This window comes from Acomys russatus, chromosome 16 (genome assembly GCF_903995435.1).
Source record: "Acomys russatus chromosome 16, mAcoRus1.1, whole genome shotgun sequence".
Lineage (NCBI taxonomy): Eukaryota > Metazoa > Chordata > Mammalia > Rodentia > Muridae > Acomys > Acomys russatus.
This window is the reverse complement of record NC_067152.1, coordinates 36,069,126-36,081,892: the sequence shown is the minus strand read 5'-3', so window position 1 is coordinate 36,081,892 and position 12,767 is coordinate 36,069,126. Positions and strand designations below refer to the sequence as shown.

The following is a 12,767-nucleotide window of genomic DNA, read 5'->3' as shown; positions in this document are numbered from 1 at the left end:
GAATTTGCTATCAAATTACCTGTAAATGCAGGAATAACAATGTTACTTAAAAGCTTTATTTACTTATGTCTAACTGAAACTTTTTCTTTGCTCCTAGCCTTACTTTCATACATTGCTGTTCATTTTTGTTCTGAGATGTCTGGAAATTAAATGTGGAAAAAATGTAATACGGAAGGATCCCATCTTCAGGTTAGGATAACATTTAATTTCATATATGAGATCATAGTTTAATATTTCTATTGTGGTGGTGGCACTTTCAATTTGCTGACAGGGATTTCCATTTGAAATGCAAGCAATGTGATTGGCATGATAGCCAATGGATTTCTAGCTTACTGTCAAGAAATAAGACCTGCCACTAACCACCAGAGAGATACTTCAATTTCTCAAAAATGTAAAGATTATCCAAGTATTCTATTCTCTCGTCCAAGGCGATATACATTCTTGAGTAAAAGAGATGGCAAGAAGAGATTTGACAGCTGAGTTGAGGGAGTTTACACATAGACTTTGGAAAGTGAGTAGTGGAGGGTGCTGAAACAAATATCTAATGTGACAAAGATAAGACTGTAATGACAGTGGCAGTAACATTGACTTGGTCTTTAGGTGGGAAGGGACAGTACTCTATGATATGCTGATAAACACCAGCTTTAAAGGGCAAAGGTGCTGGAACAATAGCAACTGTATCTAGGGAGGTTCTAGTCAGTGGGATGAGAGTTCGGTACAAGGCTGAAGCAACACGAATATAGACAATCATCACCAGTCTACGGAAAAAAGCAAACTGGTAAAATGACAGGGGAAATAAGCTTTGGAAAGTAGAAAACAATGTGTAACTCAGTTATTTTCTACAGGATATCTCCACCAAGTCTAAAAGGCCGACCAAAGTCAGAAGAACCAATAGACGAAGATGAAGATGAGGATGTTCAAGCAGAAAGAATAAGGACATCTGATGCTCTGAACACTTCAGATTTTGATGAGGTTGAAAAGCATAGATGCTGTTGAAAGCATAAAAAAGTTTGATATGTCGATTTTAACTCTTAAAGTTTGAAGTTTGCGGAAACCCAAATATGCAGATACCCTGGAAGGTTCTGGAAACTAAAAGGATATGAAACATGATGATTTTATTCTATTGAGAAGGATGGGTTTCAACAACTAGAATTATAATTTTAGAACAAAGCAAGACTTGTGGGTTAAAAATGTAATATTTGCTGTAAAATGCTTACTAGAGGTCAGGAGATTCAACCTCACTTTGTGCTTGATTGGCAGGTACTTGTCCACTGAGGTGTATTTCCAGGCACAGGGTTTTTCTTTTATCTGACTTAGATGCTGTATTCTCTCCAATGTGGTCAATACCTTCTGCCAAGACAGTGAGTTAATTGGCTTCCATGGCAGTCTGGTACTTCCTGTGTGTTTGGAAACCAGAAACACTCTATATGTTAATGAAATGTGTCTTATATTGGTAGCAATGGTCATGACCACTCTCAACTCAGAACATGGTTTGGTTTATGGTAAACATCAGAGAATGAAATAACCTAACACCTGGGAAATTTGGAGGAAAATGATGTTTTTTATCTTCTAGAAACCAGTCATAATCGCCAGCCATCTGCGCAAAGAGTATACAGGTCAGAAGAAAAGTTGCTTTTCAAAGAGGACAAAGAAAGTGGGAGCAAGAAACGTCTCTTTTTGTGTTAATAAAGGTTTGGACATTTAATTTTTAGATTTACTGTTTAAAATTTTTGACTAATTAATTTTTGTGGTGGTGGGGATTAGAACTATAGCCTTATGCATGTTAGGCAGGTACTCTACCACTGTGCAGTATTTTTAGCTCTTGTTATTTACTTCTTGTTTTAAGGCAGAGTCTCACTAAGTTGCCAAGACAAGGGTGGCCTTTTGAACCCTCTCTGTAGTTTAGGCAGGCCTTGAACTTGTGATGCTCCTGCCACAGTCTTTTTTTTTTTTCTTTTTAAAAATTAATTCATTCATATTACATCTCAATTGTTATCCCATCCCTTGTATCCCCCCATTCTTCCCTCCCTCCCACTTTGACTGTGACTAAGAGGGACCTCCTCCCCCTGTATATGATCATAGGGTATCAAGTCTCTTCTTGGTAGCCTGCTATCCTTCCCCTGAGTGCCACTGGGCCTCCCCATCAAGGGGACATGGTCAAATATGGGGCACCAGAGTTCGTGTGAAAGTCAGTCCCCACTCTCCACTCAACTGTGGAGAATGTCCTGTCCATTGGCTAGATCTGAGTAGGGGTTCGATGTTTATTGCACGTATTGTCCTTGGCTGGTGCCATAGTTTGAGCAGAACCCCTGGGCCCAGATCTGCCTGTCATGATGTTCTTCTTGTAGGTTCCCTGACCCTCTGGATCCTTCTATTTCCCCATTCTCTCATACTTCTCTCATCTAGAGTCCCAATAGGATGTCCTTGCATCTATCCCAATTTCCTGGTAGGTGAAGACTTTCATGGGACATGCCCCTTGGGCTAGTGTCCAGCTTTAAGTGAGTATATACCATTTGAGTCTTTCTGAGTCTGGGTTAACTCCTTCATTATGATCATTTCTAATTCAATCCATTTGTCCACAAATTTCAGGAATTCCTTGCTTTTAATAGCTGAGTAGTATTCCATAGTGTAAATGTACCACAGTTTCTTTATCCGTTCTTCTACTGAGGGACACTCAGGCGGTTTCCAGGTTCTGGGTATTATGAATAAGGCTGCTATGAACATGGTTGAGCATTTGTCTTTGTTGTGTGCTGGTGCATATTCTGGGTATATTCCAAGGAGTGGAATAGCTGGGTCTTGAGGAAGCCCTATTCTCACTTTTCTGAGATTTCACCAGGTAGATTTGCAAAATGGTTGTACTAGTTTGCATTCCTACCAGCAATGAAGGAGTGTTCCTCTTTCTCCACATCCTCGCCAGCATGTGGTGTTGCTTGAATTTTTGATCTTAGCCATTCTGATGGGTGTAAATGGAATCTCAGAGTAGTTCTGATTTGCATTTCTCTGATGACTAAAGAGGTTGAGCATTTCTTTATATATATATATATTTTATTAATTTATTCATATTACATCTCAATTGTTATCCCATCCCTTGTATCCTTCCATTCCTCCCTCCCACTTCTCCCCTACTCCCCTCCCCTATGACTGTGACTGAAGGGGACCTCCTCCCCTTGTAAATGCATTTTTCTTTAAGTGTTTCTTAGCCATTTGATATTCCTCTCTTGAGAATTCTGTTTAGTTCTGAACCCCATTTCTCAATTGGGTTATTTGGTTTGGTGGTGTTTAAATTTTTGACTTCTTTATATATTTTGGATATTAGGCCTTTGTCAGATATAGGGTTAGTGAAGAGCTTTTCCCAGTTTGTAGGCTGTCACTTTGTTCTGTTGACAATGTCTCCTGCCTTAAAGAAGCTTCTCAGCCTCATCAGGTCCCATTTATTAATTGTTGACCTTAAGGCCTGGGCTGTAGGTGTTCCGTTCAGGAAGTTGTCTCCTGTGCCAATGTGTTCCAGGCTCTTCCCCACTTTTTCTTCTAACTGATTAAGTGTCTCTGGTTTTGTGTTGAGATCTTTAATCCACTTGGACTTGAATTTTGTGCATGGTGACAAATATGGGTCCAATTGCATTTTTCTACATGTAGACATCCAGTTAGACCAGCACCATTTGTTGAATATGCTATTCTTTTCCCATTGAATAGATTTGGCTTCTTTGTCAAAAATCAAGTGAACATATGTGTGTGGATTCATTTCTGGGTCTTCAGTTCGATTCCATTGATCCTCCTGGCTATTGCTGTGCCAGTACCATGCTATTTTAATTACTGTTGCTCTATAGTACAGCTTGAGATCGGGTATGGAGATTCTTCCACAGGATCTTTTATTATATAGGATTGTTTTTGCTATTCTGTGTTTTTTGTTTCTCCATATGAAGTTGAGAATTGATCTTTCAATGTTTTCAAAATATTTTTTAGGTATTTTGATAGGGATTGCATTGAATCTGTAAATTGCTCTTGGTAAGATGGCTGTTTTTACTATGTTAATTCTTCTGATCCATGAACAAGGGAGATCCCTCCATCTTCTGATGTCATCTTCAATCTCTTTCTTCAGAGATTTAAAGTTTTTTTCAAACAAGTCCTTCACTTGCTTGGTTAGAGTTACTCCTAGATATTTTATATTGCTTGCTGCCACAGTCTTTTGAGTAGATAGGATTATAAGTCTCCATACAAAGAGCCATTAACCATTATTTTTAGGAATGAACATTTATACTAAAGCATAATTTCATTTGCTGCAGCCATCAGTCCCCTAATATATATATATATATATATATATATATATATATATATATATATATATATATATATTGTGTGTGTGTGTGTGTGTGTGTGTGTGTGTGTGTGTGTGTATGTGCATGTAAGGGAATGTTCTAGAAAAAATAAGGAAAGTTCCTGCCCTTATGGATTTTGCATTCTAAGGAGTTCATAAAATATCAATTGTTAAATAAATTCTGTTTGGAGCATTGAAACTTGTGAAATGGTGTGAATGACATGGAACTATTTTCCACTACAACAAGGGAAGGCTTTACTCGAACAGTCAAGATCTATGTGTCAAGAAGATGAGGACAGTAATAGCAAGGATTCAGACACAGTGGCATATGTGGAGTGCTTGATTCTAAAGCCCAGGGGCCAGCAGATGTTTCTGCGTTTGGGAGGGGTGACATCAAGCAGGTTTAGAATAGGGTGCATTTCTTTAAAATAGCAAGAGCAGTGCATTTCACATCATGATAGTAGAATGTTGTTAGAGGGTGCTTTTCCCCAGACAGTATGTATTTTGTAGAGATTACATACCAATATCTGTTTATGAATCTGAGGAGGGTGATTATATCAGTTCAGGTGAAAGATTATGGCAATTTGGACATACATGGCTTATTTTTGGTGTAAGAATAGTGTTCCAGATTGCTAAGGGTTAGAAATCACTTTTATGACCCACAGGCATCAATGATCTGCTATGGAAAAATAACTGAAACAGGAAACCTTGGGACAAAAGACTGATGCGTCAACATGGAGCCAACGAGCTTTTGATAACATTTCAATTACAAGAATTAAAGAACATGGTTTCATGATATATATTGTGCATGTTTTAAATTCGAATTACCCTATTTGAGAGATGTACGGACCTCTAAAGCTTTCACTGAAAAAAATATAAATTTACATTTCATTTCCAAAATTGAAAATCTCATTCTTTCTTTCAGGTGAAATTTTGGGATTGTTAGGACCCAACGGTGCTGGTAAAAGTTCCTCTATCAAGATGGTAGCTGGGATCACAAATCCAACAGCTGGAGAGGTAAGTAAAAAATGAAGATATTGTCTCCCTCCCTATAAAAATAGTATAAATGATCATAGGTATAGGTTATATATTTGTAGGACTGTACTTTTGTTGGAGTTTTGGATATATGTTTTGTTTTTCTCTCTCACTGTTTTTGGTGGTATTTCAAAGTATAGAATAGGAATTGAGAAGTTACCTTTAGTACCTTTGTACACTGCGGCTTCTTAGATACCACCTGAATTTGTAGTCTTTCCCACTCCGCTCAATTATGAAATTAGGAGAGTTCATTGTTTTCTGTGACATGTGAATTGGTTACTATGATGTGTTTTTGCTGTTCTAACAGTTCAGGTGTTTGCCAGCTATGGCAATTTCTAGAGCGTGTGGAGAAAAGGCTGCACACATATCAGTAACGACACTGACTCTTGTAGGTGGAACTGAAAGGATTTCATTCAGCTGTGGGTCACCAGGGTGGTGACACAGTCAAGTTTGGATACTGCCCTCAGGAGAACATGCTGTGGCCCAACTTGACAGTGAAGGAACACTTGGAGGTGTATGCTACTGTGATGGGGCTGAGGCAGGAGGCTGCTGCTATTGCCATTTCAAGGTATAGCAGAGGATCTTGTCAAGAGGTGGGGAGGTGCTACTCGCAATGAATTCACTAATGAGGAAATAGGAGCAGGAAGGCATGTCTACCTTTTCAGAGCATTGGTGGAAGAATAGAATGAGAGACAACACCCGAGTCCCCACAGGCCTGAATGAGGGAGCTTAAAAATCATTGAATTAAGTAGTTGAAAGGTAGACTCATGAATAGTCACTGTTTTACGGATTCTAATGAAAGAAATGAAAATGGAATAACCATCAACTTAGTTTCTCATCAGGATTATAATTAAAAAACTATTTCATGAGGCAAAAAAAAAAATGAAGTAACTTTTATCATGGTTAGAATTTTGAGAACAATACTGCTATGCTTCTTATAACGGCGGGTGATTTCATTTTCCAAAAGTTCTCTCTTAGTGTGATATTTTCATCCTATTTTCTATCAGAGGAGTGAATGCTTTTAGACTACATGACCAGCTGAATGTCCAAGTGCAGAAACTAGGAGCAGGAGCCACTAGAAAGGTATGTGTGGTACCCAGCGTTCCTCTGATGGGTTATGTGGTCCTGAAGCAAACAGAGGACATTGTTTTTTCTCTCTGCATTGCAGCTTTGCTTTTTGCTGAGCATCCTGGGAAATCCATCTGTCTTGATTCTGGATGAACCATCTGCAGGCATAGATGTGTCAGGGAAGCAACAAATGTGGTGAGCATTCTTACAAGTCCCAGACTCAGTGATAAACACGTAAAATTGCTTTGATAAACTCATCTTTGAAAAGAGATCCGCAAACCTACTGGTTCCTGTGTCAGTGGAGATTGTGTCAGTTAGCTGCCATAGCATGGGTGCTAAATGTTTCTTGCAGTCCCATGTGTTGAAGGTCGGCCCCCAGCCAGAAGTGCTTTTGAGAGGTCCTAGCTAGAGCCTTCAGGAGGTAAGGCCTAGTGTAGGGAGTTAAGTTGACCTCTAAGAAGACACCAAAACTCCGCTTCCTAGTGTCTTCTTCTTGGCACTGGAAGAAAGCAGCCGTGTTTGTCTTCCCCATGTATTCAGCACTGGTGTTATGCCTTGCCACAGGCCCAAAGCAATGGGTCTGATCCACCATGGCTTGGAATCACTGAAATATTAATGCAAAATAAACTCCTTCTTTTGAGTTGATTATCCCGGGTATCTTATCCTAGTGATAAAACTCTGGTACGTACTGACATCATATCAGCTGCCATTATACCAAGTATTTCAGCCCATCACTTACAAAGAGAAAAGATTTGTTTTGGCTTAAAGGTTTTGGGGCTGTAGTCCATATCATGTTGGCCTCATTGCTTTGGGGCTGTGGAAGGATAGCATGCCATGGCAGGAACACATGATAGCTCTGGTCGCTTCACAATTGAGGAACAAAGAGAATGAGGAAGGTGCTGAGGTTTCACAGTCTCTTACAAGGGAATGCGTCTGATGTCCTAGAATCATCCACCTAGACCTTGTGTCTTAAAGACCCACTGTCTCCTACAGCACAGCCCAGGGACCAAGCCTATAGCACATGGTCCTTCAGGAGACATTCAAGACACAGACTCTATCTACAGAAATAGCCTCTGTTATTAGGAAAACAGATATTTAACAGATGGATGATCTAAAACACTCCCTATTCCTGCATTTTTGGCTTAATAAAAACTCTAGTTCGTCAACTCTAGCATTGTCAAAATCTTAGTTACCTTGTAATTATCATAATTTTGTATTTTAATCATCAAGAATTCTATAATAATTTATTTTGATGCTTAGACTGTTCTCTAAAGACCTCAAGGCATAATTTCCTCATTTCCCTTTTAATTTTCACTTAATATGTCAATTTTACTTATTCAATTTATATATCATTTTAGTTTTTCATACTTTCTCATCTGTGAATTACCCCTTTGACTACTAATAAAACCCTAATTTAATTTCATATTTGTGATTACCTAGGATTCTTTTTTCATTTAACATAAACCTTAGTTATCACTATTTAATGCAAATGCTGAAAGGATTATTTGTGAATCCATTATACCTATCTCAGTTCCAATAATTGTCACTAGAAGGCCAACCTTCTTTACACCAATTTCTCAACCAATTTCCTTTCCCAGCCTCTATTATTTTAAAGAAAATATGAAGCAGCATTATTTCAGTTAGCATCTCCAAAGACAAAGACACTTCTTCTTAAAGCTTAATTGTAATATCATGAACACAGCTAAAGTATTGAACATTTTACTTATTTAGAAAAAAAACTAGTCAGCATTCATTTCTCTGGTGTTTTTGAATATACAAATATGATTTGTAAACTCTATTTTATCTACACATTTTCACTCAATTTCTTTATCTTTCCTATTGTTCTTTACTTTTAAAAAATTCTACTAATTTTGCTCTCTTCAGGGAGGCAATCCAGATGGCTGTTAAAGAAAAGACAGCTGTCCTCTTGACTACCCATGATCTGACTGAGGCTGAGGCTCTGTGTGACCGTGTGGCCATCATGGTGTCTGGAAGGCTGAGGTGAGTCTCTCTCCAGACCTTGATTTGGGGTTGCCTGTAGACAGAGCAAAGCACTGTTAGCAGCCGGTTCCTTCCCTTTGCCTTTCTTGCTGATGCCCTTTCTACTATCTCTGAAATTTAAGAACAACAGAAATTTAACAACAGTGTTTCCCCCTCCCTTCATGCTCTTCCTGCTCGTAGATGCATTGGTTCAATCCAACACCTGAAGAGGAAATTTGGCAAGGATTATGTCCTAGAACTAAAAGTGAAGGAAGCTTCCCAAGAGCCGTCAGTTCACAGGGAGATTCTGAAGCTGTTTCCACAGGCCGCACGGCAGGAAAGGTGACGAGAACTGTGGATATGGACAAAGATGGATGCTTTACACACTCTGTGCTTCCTGATAGTCTTGTGCCAACACTGGTGGTTGGCCATCACAGTAATAGTTAGGGACCTCAAAAGGCAGAATGTTCCAGGTTATAAGAGATTTGGAAACTACACAGGAACCCGTTTTTCCTCCTCCAGGAAATAGCAACAGAGATAAGGAGTCTTCCTTTAATAGGTTTTCTTGCTTCAAAATGGAGTGTATAAAGGACTGCATGTGTGTGCGTGTGAGTGCATGCGTGCATGTGTGTGTGCGTGCAAGCGTGTGTGTGCGCATGCGTGTGTGCGCGCGTGTGTGTGCATGTGTGTGCACGTGTGTGTGCACGCATGCACGCGCGCGCGTGTGTGTGTACCTGTGTGTTGTTAGGAACAGGACAAGCAGATAAAGCAGCTACAGAATTTAAAATTAGAGGGCTAGGCACATCAGAGAAACAGGACACAGAACTGTTATTTTCATCTTCGCACAGTGTAAATGTTATGATTACCTAAGGTATATTCCAAAACCTGCTCTTACTCTTAAACCTTTGGTATCACAAGTTAAAGAAGTACACTCTGATAAATATTGGGATATAATGAAAGTTAAGCGAGGAAGAAGGTGGGCTGGTATGCAGACAGGCAGCCTTGGAAGTCTGGCCAGCCTCACTGCCACTTAGGAACACCGGGCTAAATTTAGGCAACAGCAAGGGTTGCAGTCAGAGGCAGCACAAGAAAGGAAAATGGTTAACTCGGCCTGTTCCCTAGAGACCTCAGGGCTTTTAAGTCTTTCCACAACCGCCCTGCCCCACTTCCCAGCCTCAGATCTCTGTTTACAAGTTAGATGTATGGTGCCAATACTGAACTTTCATTTGGAGTTATGTTCCAGCCTTATTTGGATGAGTCTAAGTTTAGAATTCCTATTTTTTTTTTAACAAGTAAACAATTTGAGTTAGCTGGGATATGTAAGAGTATAAGAAGTAATACTGTGGCATTTCTAGAAAGGTCTACAACAGCTAGTTCCCTTCAGTGGTTTCAAAAGCTTCTATTGGTGAGTAATTTGGCTTCATATTTAACCTATATATTACTTTGTGACTGTTTTATTGTTAAAAGGAAATGGTTGATAATATAAAGATTTATTTTTATGTTCAAGGTAAGGACCTTGAAACGCAGGGTTGAACATAGTCTGGTCCTATTCCTAGGTACTTCTCCCTGCTGACCTACAAGCTGCCCGTAACAGACGTTTACCCTCTGTCCCAGGCCTTTCACAAATTAGAAGCAGGTAAGAACGAACTTTTAAAGGACTTGGAGAATAATTTAATGAAAGGTGGATGTTATGCACTTTAAAAACAGACCCTGCAGCGTGTAGGTTTTAAGGGTTCTTATGGTAATAAATCCAGCTCTCTGGAAAGCGATTCATCTGCAGTGGGGCTGGAAGATGCAGAGGACACACACAGTGGAGATCGGCTCTTCTCACTGCACACCTGTGTATTAGCCCACGAAAATCATGGCGGGGGATGATGGATTTGACCTCTTGTAACTGAATGATAGCTAAAGCTATCCTTTGATTGCTCAGAACTCCTCTTGTTACTTGAAACAATCCAAGAACCCTGTCTGTCTGTCTGTCTGTCTGTTTTTAACTTTCAGCTAGCTAGATCCTTCCCAGCAGCAGATCATTACAGTGTAATTTGCTGAAGAACTGTATCCCTGAAGCTAGTGTTTCTGGGTTCCCACTGCAGTGCTGCCGCTCTCTAGCTGGGGGACACTGGATAAAGTTACCCAATCCCCGCCACTGGATGCTTGTCTCTACAGTGAGGGGCAGTGCTCAGAACAGTGCCACAGGCCTCACTATGCTTGAGATGACGCGCATCTCTGCCTGACTCCTTGATTGTTGCCGGTCACACAGTTCCTGCCTTGGGACTCTGCACTTGCTGCTTCTTCCTCCTGGGATTCTGTTTCCTAAATATTTAGCTTGTGTCTTCACATTTTTAGGATTCTGATTCTGCTTACTTATTATTACTATAACTTCCCCAATGGTCCTATGTCAAAAGAGCACAATAAAGTTAGTGTGTGTGTATGTGTGTGTGTGTGTGTGCGCGCACGTGTGTGTGCGTGTATGTGTGTGTGTGTGCGTGTGTATGTGTTTATTGGTTTTGTTTTTTTCTCCATAGATTCTCTTACTGTTTATTTTATTATATATTTAAATACTTATGAGTATAGTGCTCATGTCTCTCCTGCTAAAACACATAGACAAAGGCCAAGGGTTTTGTCTCTTCTTGTTCCTCTTCTGTTCCTGACATCCAAGAGTGCCTCTCACACAGGAGACTGCCACTGTATAAGTGGTAATTTCAAACAAAAGAGTACCTGGATCTAGTGACAACTGTCATGCAGATCTCCTATGGTACCCAGTGGGGACCTGATAAGGTAGATAGATGACCACTCACAGGAGAATTGGTTGGGTCCTCTCAAAGACTATGGAATGACATCTTCCTCACAGGTAAGAATATTTTAATCAGTGCTGTAGTTCCTCAAAGAACATACATGTCTCCCAAAGACATACACACTAAATAGCAGAGATTAAGAAAATATAATATGAGAAAATCCCAATACTAAGATGGATTTGGTGTGCATTTATATTAACTTTTTGTTACCACAAACCTTCGAGAAAATGTACTGAAATCCTTCAAGTTAAGCACTTAATCTGTAAAAAATCCCACATGCCTCCTCCTATGTGACCTCCACACATACCTTACGGTATTGCTCTGTCCTGAATTTATTTATTCAGTTTTTCTTTTATTTATTTTAATACTTTTTATAATGTTGCATATAACTTTGACATTTTTCATCATCTTTTATTTATTTACTGATTTTTCAGTCAAGCACGGCTTTAACCTGGAGGAGTACAGCCTCTCTCAGTGCACACTGGACAAAGTGAGTCAGCCTGCTTGACTTTGTTTTATCACTGTATATTTTATGAAAGGAACATGCATTTTGCTCGTTCTTTTGGAGGACAACCAACAGCTTAGTCATTGTTTTCTTGCTTTATCTCCTACTTAGGTATTTGTAGAAATTTCAAAGGAACAGGAGCTGGAAAATGTTCGTGAAGAAGCTGATATAAACGTGAGATGGAAACTCCTCTCTCACTCAGATGACCTATAACATCTCACACTTAATCATCCTGTTATACTACAAACTTGTTTTACATAGTAATAAACAGAATTAATAATTTCAAAGATGTTTTTATATCAATGTTTTATATATATATATATATATATATATATACATATTATCTGCTTAATCAACATTAAAATAACCAACATACAATTATCCATGTCCCAAATCGTAGATTCTATAAGAGTCTATAAGTAAAATTACCCAGAGCCAGGCATTGGGTACTGTAGAAACAAAACTACAAACTCAATTTAAAAAAATATTAATTTGCAACAATTATCAGAACACTTGCCTGCTGAAGAAAATATAGAAATTAGATAAATTTTAAAAAAGAGCCTATACAGTTCTTTCATACAAAACTCAACTGCTTGCTTTCTTCAATCCATTTTTGTAGAGTTCTCACCATATATTATATACATATTTCCTAACTCTATACTTATATTTACTGATATAACATTGGAATTTTCACCTGCTTTCAAATGTATAGTAATGTGGAAAAATAATATATTTGCATTTAAATTTGTGTTGTTTATATTATTTGCTCATTTGCTTTTGTACTTTAATCTTCTTAGGACACACGTACAGGGTTCCTGTGTAATGAAATAGTTTAGCATTTCACAGTTGAACACCAGTATCCTGAAGGCTGCTCTGGCCAAGAGCCAAACACTCTAAGTCATATCAAAGTTGAAAATTTCTCACCTGAGACTTGATAGGTCATGGCCAAAGCAAGGCTCACTAAAACTATTGTATTAAATTACCTTTGGACTCTGCATATAAGGTGCATTTGGAATATAAGTGAATTGCATGCCAAGATTTAAGTCCTGTGTCCAAGATATCTAATTAT

General features: G+C 38.9%; 1 protein-coding gene across 1 annotated transcript in view; it reads left to right on the top strand.

Moving 5' to 3' along the window:
- The window catches only part of LOC127200814 (ATP-binding cassette sub-family A member 6-like), a 70,945-nt gene extending 58,960 nt beyond the window's left edge, over window positions 1-11,985 (top strand). Inside the window, exons 28-39 of the mRNA XM_051159281.1 lie at window positions 98-189; window positions 846-972; window positions 1,574-1,691; window positions 5,241-5,332; window positions 5,743-5,918; window positions 6,358-6,433; window positions 6,519-6,613; window positions 8,303-8,419; window positions 8,600-8,740; window positions 9,955-10,034; window positions 11,628-11,683; window positions 11,810-11,985. Coding sequence (XP_051015238.1) covers window positions 98-189; window positions 846-972; window positions 1,574-1,691; window positions 5,241-5,332; window positions 5,743-5,918; window positions 6,358-6,433; window positions 6,519-6,613; window positions 8,303-8,419; window positions 8,600-8,740; window positions 9,955-10,034; window positions 11,628-11,683; window positions 11,810-11,911 — 1,272 coding nt within the window. The 3' untranslated portion in view covers window positions 11,912-11,985. The remainder of the gene's footprint in view (window positions 1-97; window positions 190-845; window positions 973-1,573; window positions 1,692-5,240; window positions 5,333-5,742; window positions 5,919-6,357; window positions 6,434-6,518; window positions 6,614-8,302; window positions 8,420-8,599; window positions 8,741-9,954; window positions 10,035-11,627; window positions 11,684-11,809) is intronic.
- The last annotated feature ends 782 nt before the right edge of the window (window positions 11,986-12,767 follow it).